The sequence below is a fragment of the Acipenser ruthenus genome, chromosome 4 (assembly GCF_902713425.1).
Source record: "Acipenser ruthenus chromosome 4, fAciRut3.2 maternal haplotype, whole genome shotgun sequence".
Taxonomy (NCBI): domain Eukaryota; kingdom Metazoa; phylum Chordata; class Actinopteri; order Acipenseriformes; family Acipenseridae; genus Acipenser; species Acipenser ruthenus.
Genome location: NC_081192.1, coordinates 79482329 through 79506214, shown reverse-complemented (window position 1 = coordinate 79506214; position 23886 = coordinate 79482329). Strand labels below are relative to the sequence as shown.

The window sequence follows — 23886 nt, the reverse complement described above, 5'->3', positions numbered from 1 at the left end:
TATTGCACAATGTTTGTGTAAATGTGTCCTTGGTTTTTTTGTGTTCTGTGTGTTTTCCTGCTCAAGAGAAGGCCCTGTTGTGTATTTGCATCTGTGGTGGGTCTGTATGGAGTCCACAAAAAAAGTGTTCAACATATAACAGCTATAGGGTTATAAGAGTGCTCTGTGGAATTGTGACGGGGTGCCCTGCACCTTCATATGATTATTTTGTATTTGTTTTAGTGTTATGATTTATGTATTCTATGTATGACGGACAGAAACTGGTCAACTATTATTTTGTATTATATGTGATTGTACCATTCGTGAGAATGTGTGGCTGTCAGCGAAGTAATTATTAGTAGCTGACACTCACACAAACTAAATTAAAACTTGGGTAGAATGTGGCTAGGAATTAATCACTTAATTATCAAATTAACTCCTAGTCACAGGATATAAAAAACAAAAACAAAGCACCCCCCCCCCCCCCCCCAAAAAAAAAAAACAGCTCTACCAGAGAGGGTGGAGAGTGTTAGAAATGGACAACCGAGACGTGTCTGTCTGGAGAGAGATAGACTGTAACGATGGCTATCCTACCTGCCTGTTCACCGTTCTGAAGGGTATTCGTTTACAGTTGTTCAGTGTTCTGTCAAAGTGTTTGTTTTGTTTTGGCCCGCATGCCGTTTTGTTTTGTATCTGTTTAAAAGTAGTATTGTACCGCTTAATTTTTGTATTTATTTAATAAAAGACGTGCAGCCACGCCATTTTGCCCCGCACTCCTCTGTTTCCTGAGTACTGAGTACGTCATCCACAAAGCCACCCTGTTACAGGACTGCACAAAAGGACTTGTTTTTAGAATTATTAAGTTATTAATAGGTAAATGACCTAGCAACATGTGTAAAACAAGCAGTGGCTTGGGGTTAGATCACAGTTCGATAGATACCTGGAGATAACTATTGCTAAATCTAAGACTACGTGTGATTCGCCAGAAGTACTTTCCTTTGGTGAGCAGTTTTTACTATAAGCTGCCTATGAGATAACCCCAAACTGTTCATACATGTTTATGACAAGTTAAACAAAGGAACTGATTTCCAAAAAGCATACATTGTGCTGTTTGGTGAATTCAGATAAACAAGCAATGAACGACAGTAACATGACCCTAACAAGGCTGTAAAACAAACAAACAAAAAAAGGGATACAGCATTATGTTTTTATCCTGTGCTTTGATAAATTTCAAAGTTTTATAGATTTTCATTTATTTAAGCATTTGTTCATGTATTGTTATAGATCTTAAATCTGGAATCTGGTATTTATAAAGTTTATAAGACAAGGTGGTGACTTTAGTTATCTAACCACTAGTGGATCTAAATACACAACCCTTTTATTCAATATTAATATAGCAGGTGTTTTCCCATTTTATAAATTGACCTATAAAGTGCTTTGAATAATAATAAAAAAGATCTATAAAAGGTGCTGGGAGGAGCTTAGCCTTAGGCAAGCATACTGAGCCCAGCCCCTTGAAAGCATTATTAATACACTATCTGGAGCTCAGGATGATACCAGTGGACAGACTGACTGCCCCTTGCCAAACGGGACATTTCCCCAGCATTCCACTGCTTTTAAACCAGTTTTACCTCTGAGAACTCAGGTAGATGCTCTCCCATTACACATGGGCTTTCCTATTTATTGTCTCAGTAGGTAGTTTTACATGGAAACAATTTCCACAGTCTCATTCACTCCCTGGAAAGCCTGGTAGTTGACAAACTAAAACAGCTGCTGTTCGTTCTGGTCATATCAGTTCAGTTTGTGTTTCCCAAGGACACATGCTCCTGCTCCAATCACACATGATAAAAGACTGAATAGACCACACTGGTATACAGCTACTGGATGTGGCTGCAGATAAACCTTAAATAATGAACAAATCGCTTACTACCAGTTAAGACCTTACATAAATAGCAGTACTATGCAACTGTAATTACATACTCTTATATAGTTACAATTCAAATTGTTGCCACAGAGATGAGATGGGTCTGGTAGAGCTAAAAATTCACAGACTTTAATGAAATATGGAAGGCTGGTCCCTGGCATTTAAGATTCTCCACACAAGGTCAAAGCCAGGTAAAGGCAGATTTAGAGAAATCATAATAGCCCAATATTGGAGCAACAGAACCCACATCCATTTAGAGTGCTTGCAAAATAACATTTAAAATGACATTTGATGCTGCTTACAGTACTCTTTAACTGTGTCACACTTAATTGTCCCATAGTTTCAATAAGGCAGGATGACACCTCAAGTCATGTGTCCAACAGGAAAGGGACTTTCTCTGCTCAGCAAAGTAAGCAAAGGCAACTTATTGTTGTCAACCAACATGGAATAGAGGACTGCTCTGTTGTGTTGTATCATTAGAGGCTTTTCAAAGTGAAGGAAATGTTTTAGTGAAACTGAAAAATTCAACTGCACAGTAATACCTGTAAGGGTTACGGTTATAAAGGCACTGAAGCTAATCAATGGTATGACAATGGAGTGTGTGCAAACTGTATTAGAAGTCAGAGGAGGCTGTTTTAATGATCTTAAACATTCACCCCTATAAAGATTATTAAAATAGAAACCAGAGAACGTTTTGAATGAGCTCTAACATCTCTTTAGATACAGCCGGGAAAAGTTTTATTATAAATTACAAAATAAACAAGACATTTCATTAAATAAAATAAGACTGATTTCCATTACACGAGAGTAGATGTTAAAACTTCATGCTGATTTGAACTCGGCTCTCGCCAAGATAAGCACCAACTAAGACGTAGCTTTACAGTAAACTAATGTGATCCATATGTGTCTCCATCCATTTACGTTTCCTTCCATATGATGATGTAGATATCCTTCTGTCTGGTGTTAATGGCTGAAGTGTAATGCTGGCTCCAGGGATCAGCTTATTTTGCCTCCCTGGCGCATCAGCACACACAACGGCTGCGATGCTGGCTCCGGGGATCAACCAAAGTGCGGCCTCCCCAGCGCATCAGCATGACAACCGTCTGGATTGAGCTAAGTAGGGTACATCTCTGGGGTTTTCACGTGGGCACCTTCCATCCTCAGTGTTTCGACGACTAGCCCACGACACCTCAAGAGGGCTCGACGGTGATTCTGGCGTCCCAGCATCACCCCCCTCCGTCCCCCACTCAACTCAGCCCAGCTTACTTACCTGTCCCCAGCCAGAATCTTTCCGTCTCAACCACAGCCAGTTGCTGCTCCTCTCTGCTGCTTCAGATAAGTTCTTCACTGTGCGACGTAACTCTTGGCCACTGAATCCGACGTCTCTGAGAAACCGGGTTGTAGAGTGTGCCACAAATCCTCGACAACCCACTTCCACTGGGTAAACCCGAACTCTCCATCCTCGCTGTTCCGCTTCAGTGGCTAGTTGAGCATACCGCAGTTTCTTCCTCTCATACGCCTCATCTACAGCATCCTCCCATGGCACTGTTAACTCTACCAGGTGAACAAGGCGTGCTGATCCAGACCACAAGACAATATCTGGTCGAAGGTTAGTGGTGGCAATCTCAGGTGGAAAAATAAGCCGTTGACCAACATCTGCCAGCATTTTCCAGTCTCTAGCAGCTTCCAGTTGTCCTGGGCGAGGATTGGTTTTAACACCTTTTCTTGGTGGTTGCTCTCCTGGGCGGAGGAATGTTGTCTTTTGTGTGTAATGTTTTGATGGAACAGGTGACAACTTATTGGTCATGTTACGCTTGTCTTCCAATGCTAAGGCCAAACATCGCAGCACCTGGTCATGGCGCCAAGTAAACCGTCCTTGGCTAAGAGCCACCTTACATCCTGTCAAAATGTGCCTTAATGTTGCAGGTGATGAACACAAAGGACATGAGGGATCCTCTCCTACCCAGAGGTTTAGGTTCTGTGGTGATGGGAGAACATCATATGTTGACCTGATGAGGAAACTGATCCTGCTCTGTTCCATTGACCATAGGTCTTGCCAGCCAATCTTGCGTTGTTCCACACTCTCCCATCTCATCCATTCTCCCTGCTTGGCCTGGGAAATGGCCTTTATACACCTCATCCTCTCCTCCTGCTTTTGCACCTCGTTGACTACCAGCTTCCTCCTTTGAGCTGGGGCTGCCTTGTGCCATGTAGGAGGAGTTGAACTGAAACCAAGACCCCCTCTTCCATGCTGAACTTGCCCCATGATATCACCAATTCGAAGGGCAGCCTTTGCATCTTCCACAGCTTTCTTTGCCGCCCACTTTCTTCCAGTTTTCAACACAGGTGCTGCCTCCCTTACGCATTTATCGCGTGACTCTACTAATGTCATTTCCAGTCTGACCTTGGCGCACTTAAACTCCTCGGTTAGAGAAGAGACTGGTAGCTGCAGTATTCCTTTACCATAAAGTCCCACTCTGCTGAGGCAGCGTGGAACTCCCAACCATTTCCTGATGTATGAACTGATTAAAGCTTCCAGCTTCTCTACTGTTGTCAAAGAAACCTCGTACACAGTCAGTGGCCACAGCAACCTCGGCAGTAGACCAAACTGAAAGCACCAGAGTTTTAGTTTACCTGGTAGAGCGCAGCTGTCTATGCTCTTCAACCCTTCCACTGCTTGTTGTCTAACTTCTCCCACACGAACTGTGTCCTTTAGATCCCCGTCGTGCCATCTCCCAAGACTCTTCACTGGCTTCTCAGACACCGTTGGTATTGCCTCACCATTAATGAAGAATGTTTTATCTACTACTTTGCCTTTAATTATAGAGATGCTCCTTGATTTAGTGGGCTTGAATTGCATTCGTGCCCATTCAATGTTATTGGTTAATTTGCCCAATAATCGATTAGTGCAGGCTACTGTTGTAGTCATGGTTGTCATGTCATCCATGTATGCTCGAATTGGTGGTAGTCGCATTCCAGAAGCCAAGCGCTCTCCTCCTACCACCCATTTTGATGCACTAATGATTACTTCCATTGCCATGGTAAAAGCCAGTGGAGAAATGGTGCATCCTGCCATTATTCCAACCTCTAGGCATTGCCATGTAGTGCTGAATTCTGAAGTTGAAAAACTGAATTGCAAATCTCCAAAATAGGCTTTCACTAAATTTGTTATTGTCATCGGTACACTGAAAAAATCAAATGCTGCCCAAAGTAGTTCATGTGGCACTGAACCATATGCATTAGCCAAATCCAGGAATGTCACATGGAGCTCCTTCCTCTCCTTTTTAGCTGATTGAATTTGTTGCCAGATCACATTGATGTGTTCTAAGCAACCTGGGAAACCTGGAATGCCCGCTTTTTGTATTGAAGTGTCAATGAAGCAGTTCTTTAATAGGTAAGCTGACAATCTCTGAGCAATAATGCTGAAGAAAATCTTGCCTTCTACGTTTAATAGGGAAATGGGACGAAACTGACTGATGCTTGTAGAATCTTTTTCTTTAGGTATAAAGACTCCACCTGCTCGGCGCCATGCTCTTGGTACAACCTGTTTTTCCCATGCCACTTTCATCAATTTCCACAGAATTCGTAGAACTCCTGAAGCACTCTTGTACACTCTGTACGGAACTCCATTAGGCCCTGGAGATGATGAAGCCCTTGCTTTTTTCACAGCTTGCTCTATTTCTTTCCACTTAGGTGCACAGTCCTCCATTTGGTATTCTGGTGGATTGATAGGTGGGATGTCTGACGGAACTGACATAGGCTCCTGCCTTTTTGAATCTGTATGTGTTTCCTCCAAATATCTCTCCAGCTCAACCTTAGATGCTTTTAGTGTGCCATTCTTCTCACTGGTGAATAACTTCTTTACAAATTTGAATGGGTCTTTATAAAAGTTATCTCTCGCACGCTCCTTCTTTTTGTAGCGTTTCCGTAGGCGCTCAGCTCTGCGCAATGTTGCAAGCTTATCTTTTATGACCCTTTGTAAGAGATTGAGTCCCTCCTTCTGACTTTGTTCTGCTCTTCTCCATTGGTTCCTCAGCTGTCTCCTTTCTCTAACTAAGCGTTCAATCTCCTGCTGCCGTCTAGACTTTCCAGGAATAGTTTGTACTTTTTCCTTCCTTTTTTCAACTCCAAACCTCTCACTTCCATATGCGTAGATGATGTCCCCAAATTTATCCAGCTTCTTTTCAACTGTTCCACTTAATCTTTCCAATGCAACGCAGAGATCTGTGTTTACTGTGTCCCATGCAGTTTTCTCACAAGCTCTTGGCCATTTAACTCCAGGCTTGTGCCCGTTGAGGTTCTTTTCTCTCTTATGCTGGTTTGTCTGACCGGGTTCACAAGGATCATTAGGTTCATCACTAACTGTGTCCATGCAAGTCCTCCTCACATCTATGACAGGGGTGCTGATATCCTGCGAACTGTGGTTTGCTTCCTGTCGCTGGATTTCATTCGACTGACTTGACTGACTTCGTAAGAAGTACTGATCAATGCGAGGCCCTTGTCCCTTCTCTCTCAAGCATTTCATTCTCCCTTGATGAATCTTCAAACCCCTGACCGTTGTCGCCTTGCTCCAGCCGCAGACACAAACCTGGAGTTCCATGTCTTTGTTAACTGCAGATCTTGAACTAGTCTTTTGTGAAGTACTCTCCATACTCATATCCGTTTCCGTTCCTAAGTCGTTAACCGTGTTGTCCAACGTTGAGTCATCTTCCGCCCCCGCTCTCGCAGACTCTAGGGGTATTTTTCTCTTTAATTTCTTAGAAGCCTTGGGCGGGTGTCTCCAGCATCCTGTAAACACAGAGCTGGATACTGCCGACAAGGGTAGCTAACCCTTACCAGCCCCAATGGGGTCTCTTTCCTCCTGTCAGCTGTCTCTCCAGGCTGTCACAAGGTCTTTCCCTTGTTGCCAGCTGCACTATTCACAGCAGTCACTGGACGTATCCAGATCTTCATGATTTCCATTACACGAGAGTAGATGTTAAAACTTCATGCTGATTTGAACTCGGCTCTCGCCAAGATAAGCACCAACTAAGACGTAGCTTTACAGTAAACTAATGTGATCCATATGTGTCTCCATCCATTTATGTTTCCTTCCATATGATGATGTAGATATCCTTCTGTCTGGTGTTAATGGCTGAAGTGTAATGCTGGCTCCAGGGATCAGCTTATTTTGCCTCCCTGGCGCATCAGCACACACAACGGCTGCGATGCTGGCTCCGGGGATCAACCAAAGTGCGGCCTCCCCAGCGCATCAGCATGACAACCGTCTGGATTGAGCTAAGTAGGGTACATCTCTGGGGTTTTCAAGTGGGCACCTTCCATCCTCAGTGTTTCGTCGACTAGCCCACGACACCTCAAGAGGGCTCGACGGTGATTCTGGCGTCCCAGCATCACCTCCCTCCGTCCCCCACTCAACTCAGCCCAGCTTACTTACCTGTCCCCAGCCAGAATCTTTCCGTCTCAACCACAGCCAGTTGCTGCTCCTCTCTGCTGCTTCAGATAAGTTCTTCACTGTGCGACGTAACTCTTGGCCACTGAATCCGACGTCTCTGAGAAACCGGGTTGTAGAGTGTGCCACAAATCCTCGACAACCCACTTCCACTGGGTAAACCCGAACTCTCCATCCTCGCTGTTCCGCTTCAGTGGCTAGTTGAGCATACCGCAGTTTCTTCCTCTCATACGCCTCATCTACAGCATCCTCCCATGGCACTGTTAACTCTACCAGGTGAACAAGGCGTGCTGATCCAGACCACAAGACAATATCTGGTCGAAGGTTAGTGGTGGCAATCTCAGGTGGAAAAATAAGCCGTTGACCAACATCTGCCAGCATTTTCCAGTCTCTAGCAGCTTCCAGTTGTCCTGGGCGAGGATTGGTTTTAACACCTTTTCTTGGTGGTTGCTCTCCTGGGCGGAGGAATGTTGTCTTTTGTGTGTAAAGGATTAAGCATTTAAACAGGAAGCCTTCTAAAAGTCCCACATACATAAAATGCATACAGTAGTATTTTACTAAAGATTTAACCAAAAATGTACTTTTGATCATTTATAGTTTCTTGACATATTGCAAACCACTGTAATTAAATAGTGTATGTTAAAACCAATGGCAAATTTGAAATAAATACAAATACAAAAGTAAAATATAAATGATATATTTTTTTTTTGAAAATGCGTTTAAATGGTAAACGACACAGCAGAATGTTTAAACGTTTCATTAATTAAATGTGGATTAACAGCCTTACAGCCCTAAAAGGCGTGACTTAAACAGGCTTCTTTGTAACATTTTCTTGATATTTAATGCCTTACTTGTTTGTACCCTATTAGTGTGATTCTCTTTTCAGAAACACATGTTGCAGGGAATAGTTTAAGCATGGCAAACAATTATCTAAGCAGAAACAATAATAGTGATTAATGCACGCATACACGTGTAACATTTTGTAAACAGGGCTCATAATGTCTCTTTCCACCTGGTTTAGCATGTAATGAAAAATCTTGCAAAAGTTCCCCTCCCCAAGCTGTCATTTTGGTAACTACAGTACTTCTCCACAATAGTGAGCTTCTAAATATTTATTTTATTAACATATTGTTTTTTACACCATTACATACAGAACATTCACTCTAATATTGTATTGACAAGGCCCTGTGAATCTTACTGATAGCACAGGACTTTCCAAAACAAAAGTGGGAAGTGGGCATTTCAAACGTCACCTGTCTTTATACCCTTCAAGGTTCATCTCAAATTAGGAAGAATATCATTGTTTTTCACTCACTAAATCTTTTAACAGGTGGCAAAAACAAAACAAAACAAAAACAAAAAAAACAGATTACTGAAATCTATAACCTACAAGAACACAAAACAGATGGATTAGTGAAAAAATCTATAACCTACAAGAAAACAAAACAGATGGATTAGTGAAAAATCTATAACCTACAAGAAAACAAAACAGATGGATTAGTGAAAAATCTATAACCTACAAGAAAACAAAACAGATGGATTAGTGAAAAATCTATAACCTACAAGAAAACAAAACAGATGGATTAGTGAAAAATCTATAACCTACAAGAAAACAGATTTTAGAATCTAAAGTGGACAATATTTAATACAAACCAAGTGTGTTTTCAGTATTAAGTACAGTAATGCTTTGTTTTATTGCTTTATTTAATTTAATTATTTCTTAGCAGACACCCTAATCCAGGGCGACTTACAATTGTTACAAGATATCACATTATTTTTACATACAATTACCCATTTATACAGTTGGGTTTTTACTGGAGCAATCTAGGTAAAGTACCTTGCTCAAGGGTACAGCACCAGTGTCCTCCACCTGGGATTGAACCCACTGTAACTAAAATGTGGTTTCCTTTAGAATTCATATAAACAAACATTATCAATGATGCATTTGCAATTTAATCGTATGCGTCAGTGAAGCTGTGCTATTTTAAGTTTACGGATACTGAGTGTGTAATGTATCATGACTTGATGTTTACATCATTAAATTGAATTCAATGTGAAATTGTCCATATACTTTACATTTCAATTACTGGCACCATACATTCTGAGAAAGTACAGTACATTACATAGCAGCATTCTGAAAATTAAAAAAAAAAGACCATTATAAGCTGTGTGAGAGCGGTGTGCAACAACATCGGAAAGCAAAAGGATCTCAGGGACTCCACAGCAGCTCCTCAAAACAGAAGTTAAAGGCTAAAGAGTTCAAAATGTACAGTAGCTGCCTGTATAAGTACTTGCCTGTATAATTTTGCACCCTATACCACTCTTGCAAAAGCTCTATTTATATATCTCCAAGGCCTGTGTTTACTTTAGGTAATCATGACTACTAGTGTAAAGTACTGTAGTTTAGACAATCTGCTACAACCTAAAATAACCTAAAATCAGGGATAATGTGGGGTTGGCTAACCTATATTTGCAGCTTGGTTAATGAGCAGGTAATGAAATAGAAGACAACGATTCCCCTGACGCTCAGGAGGCAGCCTGTCTGTACTTGAACTGTTGTAGCAGGCGTTTCTAGATGCAGAGGTTCACAGGACCTGTCTGGAAGGCTGCCGGGTTTCGTGCTCATATCAGTGGGATCAATATATGATCTGCTCATGCTTGTTCTAACCTCCCTTTAGAAAGGCTGTCCTGTCTGCAGTGTCTGCCTGCTATCTGCTTGAATGTTTTATGAAGTGTGTCTGGCCCCTTTTCAAACTGTGTACTGTAACAGGAAACAGCCAACGGTTAAACATTTCCCTGCCATAACATACCTTAAGAGGGCCAAAGGTAACAGCACGGAAACCATTTTGAAAATAAAAAAAACTGCAAACATTACTGTGTGTGAACTACAGCTAAATAATAATGGAAGTATTATTTTTGTTTAATTCATTTTTTTGTAAGATCCTATTATGTGGGTTATGTGCGATTTTCTTTCGTTGTTTCTGCTAGAGTAGTTAGCCATGCTTATTGAAAAGACTCCTCCTTTTAGTGCTCACTGGTACTCATGGAAATTAGAAACCCATGATGTCATGATGTCAGCTATGACTGTCCACAACAGAACACATTAGGAATTGGTGCAGGATTGTATACTTTTTTTCAATTAGAAACAGAAAACAAACATCCTGCATAGTGGACATAGTCAATGGGCTGGGTCTTATGCAGTTAGCACTGAACTGGCTTCAACTACAGGCTTCAGTGCCCTGCACAATGCTAACTACCAAACGCAATCAGCCTTGAAGAGTTTTAGGAGCATTCCTTTGCATGAATAGTTATTAAATATTTACTAAACAGGTAAGAAATTAAATGTTAGAAAATAAAGATGATATACAGTAAAGTGCTGCTTTTTAGGGCTTTTTTTAACATACTAGTCCTAGGATTACAATTTCATAAAAAAAACAAACATATTTACATGCTCAGGACAAGACAAGGAACAATAAAAAAAATCCCTGAAATCGAAACTGTGGCAGATCGCAATACTGTCATCCTTTAACCATTATTTCTGATTACGTTCCACCTCAGGTATGATTTATTGACAACCACTTAATACAATAAAAATACATTTGAAGGACGATTAACTGCAGGTAAAACAAAAGCTCTATACAGTAACAGCATGTGAAAACCTGTCTGCCACTTTTGTATTGTGGTTTTACCATTTGGGGAAGTGTGTGGTCACTTGTTAAACTAACTTCAAAAACAACAGTTCTGCTACAAACAAATGTTTTTTTTGGGTTTTTTTTAACCACTTGTATATTACAGGTCATTCTACTGACCCTTCCTTTGAAGGTTAGTTCTGAGTGAGTAGCCAGCAAAGCAACAACAAAGAAACGCAACAACAGCAGTAATGGGACTCATAAACAGAAATTCTAGGATCTGAGGTTAGAAAATCCAGAGGTGGAATGATTGTGTAGTGACTCTGCTCATTTTATATGAAGATTCCTACTTTGTAACTGGTGCATTTTGCATGAATTCGACACACTAGGGTGCAATTTTATTTGGTCGAATTCGTATAAATTTCCTTTACAGATAACCCTAATGTGATTTCCAAGAGATTTTCATTAATAACTTTTCTTTTTTTAAAACTGAATTGCATAATTATTTGCATTTTGACTTGTTTTCACTTAGGGTGTTTGCAATCATTCAATTTAAATACTGCAAATGTTTTCAACAGTCATTGGATTTGTACTCAGTCAGCATAAATATAATAATAGCAAGACCATGGATTGCAATACACAAAACCATGGTTCTCAAAAGCATGCACACTAGACAGCTGGTGGCAAATGCAATTTTACACCATTTACATTCAGATACGGTTTCACAAGAAAAAATACTGCCAATAAACAACAACAAAAAAATTAAAACAAAGAGCTACAGGTACATCATAACGCAATGCATACCAGATCAATCCATTCCCATACTGCTTAACAGTCTTTACAATGAGATATTGCAACTTGTAATGATCCCCCTCCTAGCAGCTGGTGGGTTTATAACGCTACCATCAGCATATCCGTGGTCTTTGCATAGTGTAAGCTATATCATGTATGCTGGCTTGCCAGACATGTGATTCTGTCTGATGTTTCCGCTCGAGGACGAGCATAGGTTAAGCAGGGGAAGTATGTAATGATCCCCCCTCCTCTCGACTAGAGAGCTTGCTCTTTAGCTGACTGGTTTAACTGCATGGTCGCATGTTCGCCTCCTGGTCCTGCTGTTCCATGCAGTTCAATAAAGTGTAAAATCCAAGCGTTACAAACTGCAACTCTGTAAATCTTTTTTTCTCTTTAAATCGTTGATAGGTGAAACAGTAACCCTATCAGTCCAGAGATGATAGACTAAATAAACAATAATTCACAACTTTCAAGACCACTCTCAAGGTCTCTTCTTCAGGTGAAAGTATAATTGAGAGATTGACGTTTACATTCAAATATGTCATCAGAACATAAACAAAAATAACCCATTTTGAATCAATATAATTCTAATAGTGTAAGGAAAAATGCTGTGTTGAAAAAAAAACAGGAGGTGTGGCGACACAATAAACAATAACATAAAAAATAAAAAAAAAGTTTGGGACTTACATAGGAGAAACCAAACAACGTCTTCAGACCAGGATGAATCTACACAGGCACACCATCAGCAACAAAATTACCAGCACTCCTATTGGCAAAATTTCAATACGCCTAACCATTCTCCGCGTGATTTGATATTATATATATAATATACATATATATATATATATATATATATATATATATATACACACACACACACAGAATAATAGATGGGTTTCAGTGAGTTACAGGAAAATAATTACATCTTGGGTTTTTGTGACGTCATTAATGAACATTTCTGTACTGTGGGTGTTGTCGAGTGATTAAAACGAGACACTGTGTTTCAATTGAAAGTGATGGTCTTGAGGAGTCGAATGGGTCAAAGTTTAAAAGTATATTTTCCTCTAGAGCAATTATCACTTTTTGACATCACTACTGTGGTATTATGCCTTTTTTTCGAATGGTTCAGGATGCAAATATAGCCTTCATATAGTAGCGATCTTGGTTCCCGCAGGCAGACACACCACACAGGCCGAGGCAATCTACACACAGGCGGAGGACGGGCGTGAACCCGGGACCTCTCGCACCAAAGCATAGCGCCGATACTGCTGTACAAAACAGCCGGCTCCCTTGCAAGGAGCGGATATCGGGCTTATGTCTTTATGTGTGATTACGTCACCTAGTAGCCCTGCTGTTGCCTACCCCAGTGCACGCTATACTCTCCCTGCCAGACTCAAATCCGCCCCGGACTTGCTAACCAGGCTACAGTCCGACGAGTGCGTACCGGGGTAACTGTGTCCACTTCTGACACCAATGTAGCAATCTTGGTTCCCGCAGGCAGGCGCATCACACAGGGCGAGGCAATCCACACAGGTGGAGGGCGGGCGCGAACCCGGGACCTCTCGTACTAAAGCATAACACTAATACTGCTGAACAAGAGCCGGTACAGCAGTATCGGCGCTATGCTTTAGTGTGAGAGGTCCCGGGTTCGCGCCCGCCCTCCGCATGTGTGTGGATTGCCTCGCCCTGTGTGCTGCGCCTGCCTGCGGGAACCAAGATCGCTACAATATATATATATATATATATATATATATATATATATATATAATTTTTAAAACTTATTTCTTTCCCTATATAAGTACGTACTGTTACAATGTTTTTTTTTTTGGGGGAATTTAATCATATAATTTATTTATTTATTTAGTCTGTTATTGTCATTGTTTATTGTGTAGACACAGCGTTTTCCCTTACAGTACTGGATTAGAATTGTAGTGATTCAAAATGGGTTATTTTTGTTAAAGTTCAGACACGTAAAACATCTGCTCAAACTGAGTTTTCTGCACAGTACAGTTGGCACTTTGTCATGTCTAGGTTAGTAATGGAATGCGTGTTGCCTCCTAGAGTTCTGGCTTTTATCCCCGAACCTACATGTTTACAGTCTGAGTGGGATTAGTGTGCAGTCCAGATATCTAGAATTCTTCCATAATCACTTACACAGCATCTATCTAAAGGTAACAACTACTGTAAGTACAGTGAACAAATAAAACGTATCCGTTTTGCAGACGTACATTGGTATCAGTCTGAAGTATGAAAACTTTAAATAAAGACATTAAGAACACTACGACTGTTGCTTTCAGTAATCGCTAAAGACTATATTTTAATAACAGTTACTTTTAAAGAAAACCTGGCCTAAGCAACATACTTTAAATCACCATTTTCAACTTCAAGCACTTAAATCGGAAGTTAGACGAGTACCAAAACATTTTTTCTTACCTGCTGTGCACTTAGTTATAGGGCACTCTGATACATTCCTATGAATGGTTATGACATTTGAGAAATAAAGAAAAACCTTTAGACATGAGAATCATATTCTGTTTTTTGTTATCATTGTTTTAATGTTAACCTGTAAACACTCTAGCCACAGCCTCGCTTGTCTCGAAAAAAATATGTTTAAAAAAATATAAAAAAGCAGAAGTTAAAACTTACCCATGCCATGTAGCAAAGCCGGGCAAGCGAAAACTGTCAAACTCCACAAGACAACGTTAAACCAAAATGGACTCATTGAAAATCCGGTAATTCCTCCACTTGATATTCATTAAGAATGTGATGAAAATAGATTTTAAAAAGTTAACCAAATTGTGTGTGTAAGTTAGTCAGTTTGACTTTCTGGCAACAAGTAAAATGCCTGCACAGAATCTTCAGTCTCTTACTCCTTGCTGCCGCCGTGCAGCTTTCGAAATATGCTAAACCCTGGGTTAATATGAGTCAGACCGTTGCGTTCTTCAGCGAAACAGGAAATCTTTCAGAAAAGGGCTGGACAATGTTCTTTGTACCTCTCCCTCATTCGCAAACCCGTGCTCTGCTTGTGAAGCCCAAGCAAGCTCGTAATGATAGCCTTTCTTTAAAGTTCAAACACTACAAATCATATGTTTCTTTTCAGAGACTATGCGCTCACTTCAAACAAAGTTAGTGCAGTGACCATACAGAGTTTTTATTTTAAGGCTGCATGTGGGACTGGCATTTCTTGTCCCACAGTCTTGAAGAGTTGGAACAATCTTGACGCTTCTTTTTTGTTAGAATAATAATAATAATGTGAAATATTTACAATTTACCAACTATACATATTATAAAGAGTAAAATTTAGAAATAAAGTAATTGTCAAAATATATGATTTTATTTACGTTGCTGTAATTCTGTATTATTTTTTTTTTTTTTTGCTGCATTATTCAAAACTGAACTTAACGCTGTTTAAGACCTTGGAATATAAACTAGAACATCTAAACAACATACCATACTGTAGTTTATTACTTTTTTTATTATTATTTTAACCATGCCTAATACTATGCGTTTACCATGGGGGTGGTAACATTTTTTTATTTTTTTTTTACTTCCTAGGTGGTAAAAACAAAACAAAACAAAATAAACTGGGTGGGGTAGCGATTATAAATGGGACTCTCCACTGTCAAGGAACTAAAAGAACTAAAGGCTTAGGAGGCTGTGTGGTCCAGTGGTTAAAGAAAAAGGCTTCTAACCAGAAGGTCCCTAGTTCAAATCCCACACTCAGCCACTGATTCATTGTGTGACCCTGAGCAAGTCGCTTAACCTCCTTCTGCTCCGTCTTTCGAGTGAGACCTAATTGTAAGTGACTCTGCAGCTGATGCATAGTTCACACACCCTAGTCTCTGTAAGTCGCCTTGGATAAAGGCGTCAGCTAAATAAACAAATAAATTATTTTAATTACCCATAAGAAAAGTCACATTCTACCATTAGTACCATTATGATACTGGTAATCACTAATGAAACCTCTTTATGAGAAGACTATGCCTTCAGGACTGACCAAATACCTTGATATTTCCCTTAGCCACTCACTTACAGGATAGAGAAATGTTAATTGTTTAGTTCCCTATTCAGTTTCCTTTCACACTGGACCTGTCATACTCACATGTGGGCACTACTGCCAGACACAAACTCTCCTGTATTTGTATGATCTTATTTAACAACAGTCAGTTCAAGTATCACTCACACCAACCTTCTTCTCACATCAAGGCCTGAAGCATGTATTGTATTTTGAAGTTTGCATGACAAGTTTGCCTGTATAAACTGAGTGTTTTTGTTTTTCATTGCCACAGATATGCATTAAATATAAAGCTGTATTAAATGAGCAATGGTGCAAAACCCACAAATAGTACGATATTTTAATTATATGCAAAAAAGAAACACATTTGTAAACATCTGAGGACATTTTCTAGGATGGTGCACATTATGAGTACAACACAGATACTTTGAAAAAGAAAAACTAAATAAGCAGGACATGCATTTAAAAAATATGTGACCTGCTCTGAGAAAACCCAGCCCAGAAGTGTTACTAATATAATCGGGTGCCAGTAATCAGGCCTGTGCTGATCTGGATCTTTTCTGAACCATTGAGTAATCAATTGAAGAACTACAGACCTATCAAGGGCTGAAAAACACCTGGTTGGAATAAGGCTCTGGACTGCTCAATTAAGTTAAGGACAAGGGCCCTTTGGTCTCCTACAGCTGGCAGCAGCTGTTATTTTAAAGACAAGAGGGTTAAAAAAAATGGGCTTTTATAACAACTGTTTGTACCTGCTGTGAGAACGGACCACATCTGGTTTAACTTCAAAGTAAAACCTATCTTCACTATGACATCATAGGTCAAACTATGACACATGTTATGTTTAGAGTGTTGCATGTTCGATGCTACAGGGGTGACGTAATTGGGGACTGCGTAAATCTGGTGACGGTTGTTGTTCCTGTGGAGACAGCATGGGCTAGGAACAGTCAGGCAGTCTACTATAAAGATATGTGTTAGTGAGTGTTTGTTCTTACATTTAATAAACAACAATGTTTATAAGTACAAAAGTCTTGCGTCCTACCTGACACAACATTTGACGATGAGGATGGCTGATTGTTCGTTATCTCCACCTGCATCATTCCTGTCTGTCCCAGACAAGCCCACAGTCTCATGGTGCCAATGATATAAATCCTTCCGAACTTACTTAATAGCATTGGGTTTACAAGATGTGGCGGACGCACAGAAGAGAGCTATTCTTTTACACTGCTTGGGGGTGGAAGGCCAGCACATTTTTTCTACTTTGGAACCGGCGGACGACACATTTAAAGCAGCTGTTGATGCCCTGTCACATATTTCGGCCCCTGGCAGAGTGGTCTTCTCAACCACACCCCTGCCCCTTCAATTTTCTACATAATTGCTACAGATGCCAATTTGATGGTGCTGGACTTATTTCACTGCCTACACTTTCGGCTGTCTAATTCCTGTGGTACAGACATCCTGCATGTCACAGCCACCTGGCACCACACGTTCCCTGCATTGCTTACAGGCCTGGGGTGCATCACTGACTTTGTACACCAGCCCACAGTAACCCGGCTGTAACCCTAGTCATCCAACCCCTGTGGAGAGTGCCTCTGTTATTATTATTATTTATTTCTTAGCAGACTCCCTTATCCAGGGCGACTTACAATTGTTACAAGATATCACATTATTTTTACATACAATTACATTATTTTTTACACATTATTTTTACATACAATTACCCATTTATACAGTTAGGTTTTTACTGGAGCAATCTAGGTAAAGTACCTTGCTCAAGGGTACAGCAGCAGTGTCCCCCACCTGGTATTGAACTCACAACCCTCCAGTCAAGAGTCCAGAGCCCTAACCACTACTCCACACTGCTGCTCTGTCCCTCCGAGATCAGGTCACAACAGAACTACAGCGCCTCCTCGACTCCGACATCATCGAATCCATCAACGCCTCCCCTTGGTTTCGAACCTGGTCATTGCACAAAAAAAATCTGGAGAACTGCATCTATGTGTGGACCTCCATGCAGTCAACAAAGCCATAATTCCAGATAACCGAAGAAGAACTCACAACACATTTCCATGGCTCCACTCTTTTCGGCAAACTGGATTTTAATCAGGGCTACCTTCAAGTGCCCCTGGCACCTGCCAGCCGAGACCTCACGGCCTTTGTCACACATATGGGGGTTTTCCGATATAAACTCATGCCCTTTGGCCTCATCTCCGCCCACAGCTGCTTCCAGAAGATAATGTCCCTTCTTCTAGTTGGCATACCTTGGGTGTCCATCTACTTGGATGATATTGTAGTTCATGGAGCCACCCAGTCTCAACATGATGCCTGTCTACTTCAGGTTTTCCGTCAGCACTCTGCCCATCATGTCACACTCAACACTGAGAAGTGCCTCCTCAGTGTTCTCAGGGCAAGGCATCACTACTTCTCACATGTGGACGCCATCCAGACCCTCCTTGACCCAAAGTCAGTATCCCAACTGGTATCTTTTCTGGGTATGGCTAGGTATTACCTCCATTTCCTCCCACAATTTGCCTCCACTACGGCTCCACTATGCCACCTCCTCAAAAAAGACATACCATGGGAGTGGACCACAGCTTGTCGCCATGCCGTGCAGACTATTAAGCATCATCTCACTTCGGCCCCTACGCTGGCACACTTCTCTTGCAGCACCCACAGTTGTTACCTGTGACGCTTCTGCAGTGGTACTGGGTGCTGTACTGTCACAGCTTCATGACGCTGTAGAGAAACCGGTGGCTTTTGCTTCCCGCTCCCTCAAGCCAGCTGAACAAAAGTACTCTGTGGGTGAGAGGAAGCGTTGGCCTGTATTTGGGCACGTGGGCACTGGCATCTTGTTGGGGCCTACCAGACATCATTACCACAGACAACGGGCCCCAATTCACATCAACCAACTCTACCACTTACCTGGCAGAAAAAGCTATCAAACACATCAGGACAGCTGTATACCTCCCCCAGGCTAACGGAGGCGTGGAGCACCTCAACCAGATGCTAAAGAATGGCATTCATGCTTACCTAACTGAGGGCTGGCAGTCTGAAGCAGCTCTCCTGCAAACCCTCCTACACTACCGTGCCTCTAAGCACACAACTACAGGGGTGTCTCTAGCGTTGCTGATCGATCGCCTTCGTTTTGCAAAGAGTAATCCTGCACCGTCAGCTACACGTTTCAAGGTAGAGGCTCAGCAGCAGTGTATGAAGCTGAGGTTTGACTAGTCCAGAAGAGCCAAACCACCTACATTGCAGGAGCTGGGTTGGGTGTGTGTCTGGCTTCCCCAGCATTACAGCAAGCTACAGCCTCGATGGTCAGAACCGTCACAGATCATGAAAAAGCTGGGTCCAGCCACTTACCGTCTACCGGATGGGTCACGATGGCATGCAGATCGCCTGAGGAAGGTTCCTGTGCCAACAGAAGCACAAGGAGGGGGGAGCACTCATCCACTTCTTTCCTGGCAGCCCCCAGCTGTGATTGTCAATGAGCCTGCAGCCCCACCTGCACCTCCCAGGGTTCCTCAAGTTGTTCGGCGACCTCAGAGGGCCAAACAACAGCCTACATGGAGACAGTGTGGGCTAGGAACATAGAGTCAGGCAGTCTAATATAAAGCTACGTGTTAGTGAGTGTTTGTTCTTACATTTAATAAACAACAACGTTTATTAGTACTACCTGACAAAACAACATCTGAGTCACTGCTACTCCTAAACTCTTTGGGCCATATTTGTAAAGTGTTTATACCAGTTTTTTCATGAACCCTTATTTTTTTGGTTTGGTTTTTTAAATGGGTGGGACACACACTGCTTTAATGCTGTCAAACAAACAATGCTTATGTGTTTAAACTCCGACCTGAACTGGCTTAGGTTCGATCAGATTAAAAGATTTGTATCATTTGAACCACCCGTTCACACTAAGCACAGACCTAGGCTGCCTCTGGCTCCGTATGCGCGTACATATAGCATCTGAATTGTCGTGCATGCCCAATGAAGTCATATCGACCCCTGCTTGAATGAAGACATTTTCCCTCTGCAAAACACAGAAGCTGAAGTATTTAAATCAACAAGAAGCCTGTCATTTATGTCACTTGTGTGTTTTAAATCCCTATAGCTGTTTAACATTCAAACAGAGATTAGCCTAGAGGGTTCGGCCATGGGGCATACATGCATTTCACCTGGGTTCAAATCTGGCTCCTTACATTTTTTATATATAATTTAGCCCACTGTACACCATTCAGAACAACTGTCATTTCTGACTTCAGACAGTAGTTGTTTTTTACTATCGAGCAGTCTTTTTTATTCATTATTTATTGCAGTGTGACTCCTGCAGCAGACACATGCATGATCAGTAGCATGCCCTTGATCACGTCCCAAGCCCTCCAAGCATTTTTCACGTGCTGAATTTTACACAACCACTAATAATGACTCCTTGAGTAAAGTGTTATGTAGACATTGGCTCTTACTGTGTCATGATTAAAAATAACATTGCTGTATAGTTTTACAGCTAGCTTAAACAGTATACAATTGTTCAAATATTACCAGCTGGTGATGTAACGCTCTATAAATCATACAAGTGTTTTTCATTTACAAATAAGTGTGAACAGCAATAAAGAGATTGCAACGTTTCCTTGCTAGCACAGTTTAAAAGTTGTATGATAATTGTTTAAATGCACATACAGTAATTAAATGGAAGCTGGATCCCAATATATCTTCCCCAATGCTTATTTAATTTGTAGTTCCTACGAATTATCTGTAACTGAAGTAATGATTGCTTCATTTAAATCAGCTTTTGTTCCTCTGACCTTAATTCAGAGCTTACTTGCACCACCTTCCTTGCCAGTGTAAGTATATGCAAATACATTTGATGTCCCTCTCATGTCTGTGACAAGATGAACCATATTCAGTTGCATATTTACAGTGATAATGCGACTGGAAGGGAGGCCCTGATTCATTTGGTAAAGGAATCCACCTGCTAGTGTAACAGGGCGGAGGCTGGACGTGAACCAGTGAACTTGCACAGATGCCAGCAAGCGCCATAACCACTATGCAAAAAAGTTTGTCTGCATTAGTGGTTAAAGATCTTACCAACAGGGGACAGAGGCGTTTTTTTTTGCATCTCAGAGGTGCAGAGTCAGTGGTTTTAGGCTGTATAAACAGTAGCTTGTTCAGTATTGAGATTTATGCTACCACAGTCAACTGTTTAGTGTCGTGTGTTATGGTAAGACATAAGCTATGTCAGGTGAAGCTTTGCCTCCTCTTTTTAAATGGCCAGGAGAAACTCTAATTGGCTAAGATTATTCCAACCTATTTTTGAATCTCCTTGACTCATCACACAAATATTTATTTTTATTTATTTTATTGGGCATTTTACTAGAACAATAACACTTTAAAAACTGCCTCCCTGTGCTGAGAGTCACAAATGACTTTTGTCACTCCCGATTTTGTATTTTCAAAAGTTGACAGGTATGTGTATGACTTAATTATTTTCAGTATTAACTCATGAATTGTATTTTGGTGGGAACACTAAAAATAGCACCGAAGAATTCTATTGAGTAATGTTAATCCAGAGTAGCCTATGGAATCCATTGGTGCAACACACAGAAGTGCTTACCAGGTGTGGCATGATGGGTATAGAAGCTTAAATGATGAAGGCACAGCTGTGTTATTCTGGCCATGTTGTTCGCATGCCAGATGACAGAATTCCCGAGCAGATATTTTTTGGCCACTTGCTGGAAGTGAAACGTCATCACGAGGCCCCATGCAAGGACTACAAAGGCGAATTGAAAACAGTGCAATATAGACCACAAGAACGATGCCTTGGCTTTGAACAGCCTTTATTGTTGTCACCTATGCCATCAGGGTTTGGCTGAGTTTGAGGAGAAGAGAATCGCTGACCTCACTGAAAAGTGCAGACAAAGGAAGGCTGGTCCTGCTGCAAGTCTTTCTAACCTTACTTACTTGTGTCCAGTCTGTGATGCCCATGTGCCTCTCGAGGTGGGCTCTGTATTACATGTACACAATCATCGGTAATACATGATTATCCTACAGTAAATTAAAGTCTAATTAAAATGCAATTAATGCCACTGACAAAGAATTAAATTAAGGTACTCGCTGATCAGATATGGTCATAGTTCAATTATACACAAATTACCTCAAATAGACTTCTTGTTAGGATAATAACATACAAAAAAACATCTGTGGAAAAAACAGGCCTTTAATGAATAGGTCAAAATGCTTGAGCCAAGCACAATAATACAGAAAGAACTGTTGCTGGGTGGGATAGATATTTTTTCAGCATAATGAGAACAGGAAACTCCAGGTCACTATGAGACAGAAGTTGTACAATGCATATACACTAGTGCCTTTTTTCCCCTTAGAAATGCCAACTGTGGCCCAAAGAAAGGTTTTATTTACATTAATTATTTGTTAAATACAATTAGACATGTTTCAAGCTGAATATACAGTAAGACCATAACACATGTTTGGGAGCTAGTGTTCCTGTTGATTTAGATGTTGCTACTTCACCTGATTGTTGAAAAAGTTTAGAATCTTCCTGGATTAACTTTATCTATACCATTTAGGATTTTATTAACTTCATTTTAATCCCCTCTTTCTTGTTTGTCGTAAGTTAAATTAAGCATACTTATTACAAAAGGAGAAAAAAAAATAATGTTGCGAAAAAGCCAGTCCAAAAAAACCTTTCATATACTGTAGATGGGTAATTTCATGTCATTAAATTTTTTCCATTATCCAGAAACAAAAAAATATATTTTTGAAGAAAAGAGCAACATGTCTTCTCTTATTGGTGTACCATAGATATGAATGTATTTACAGTACCAGGAATTGCATAGTTATCTAGGTTGGAGGTCTGACTGGGCCTACTCAGTCAAGCTGGTAACCAGGGAAACTTGGTTTGTGTGGCTTTATTCGTTTTTCTTGTACTAGGTTGAATTATTGCATTACATTATGAGCATTTTTAAAATTTTGTTAGCTTTTGACATCTTTTTAATATTTGTTTTTTGTGATTTATTCTTTATTTCCTTTTTACTATTACAATAAAAACACCAACAAGTCAAAACTCACACATAACAGAAACAATACAAATAAAAACAAGCAGAAAAAATTGGGAAGGAGCATCATCAAAATAAAATAGCATACATATCCAATACCCATTTGTATAGGTACATCCATGATCAGTACATATTTCACTGTAGGCCTTTGGGAAGAGCATAATACATTTTTGTAATTACTTTTATTCTACTGCCCTCCCTCCAGTAAAGTCATACAGGGACCCCATATCTGCAAGAATATATGTCTGTTGTTGATTTTGTAAATCGCTTGTTCAGAAGCAGCTATTTTAGTTAACAAGTCTACCCACTCCCTAAACGGAGTGAGGGGCCTTGATTTCCAGTTCCTAAGTACAACCCTACATCCTGTCATTAGTGCGAGTTGACACCAGGTGATTTGTTGATAATTTAATTCTATATCCTCAGGTATAATCCCTAAAATACAGAATGCTGGGCTCTGGGGAAACATGGTCCCAAATACCTTGCTCAGAAAGCAAATATTTTTGACCACAGAACCTGTACCATTTGACATTCATAAAGTATATGTAACAATGTGCCCTTCTGTTTGCAGCATCGTCGACTGTGGTTTTTAGTTTTAGTTTGGACATTCTACTAGACATAATTTTATAGTTTTATTTTAATTTTATAATTAGATGGGACTGTATTTCTCTGGAGGAGCCATGCCTTGACCCAATCACCTTTTTCCAGTCCTCTGCGATAATTGTTCAAAGGTCCCTTTCCCATGTTATCTTATGACCTTCTAATTTAGGAGCTTCAGCCTGCTTTAAGAGACTGTACAATTTAGATGCTCCTCCTGTAGATTGCCATACTTGTTGGAACAGCTCCCGAATTCCTGACACTGGGATAAGAGGCCATGAAGTGGTCATGGCAGTGATACAGTGTCTTAGCTGGAGGAATTTCCAAAAATCTATTTTTGAAATGTTATATATGCCCATCATTTGTTCAAACGACAGCATGATTTCGTCTTCATAAATATCTTCCAAATAAAAGATTCCTGCCTTTACCCAGGA

The 23886-nt window shown here is 40.6% G+C and overlaps 1 protein-coding gene across 1 annotated transcript in view; it reads right to left on the bottom strand.

The window, feature by feature from the left end:
• Positions 1-14862, bottom strand: part of LOC117400383 (TGF-beta receptor type-2-like) — a 43565-nt gene extending 28703 nt beyond the window's left edge. Inside the window, exon 1 of the mRNA XM_034000259.3 lies at positions 14420-14862. Coding sequence (XP_033856150.1) covers positions 14420-14495 — 76 coding nt within the window. The 5' untranslated portion in view covers positions 14496-14862. The remainder of the gene's footprint in view (positions 1-14419) is intronic.
• Positions 14863-23886: the final 9024 nt, after the last annotated feature.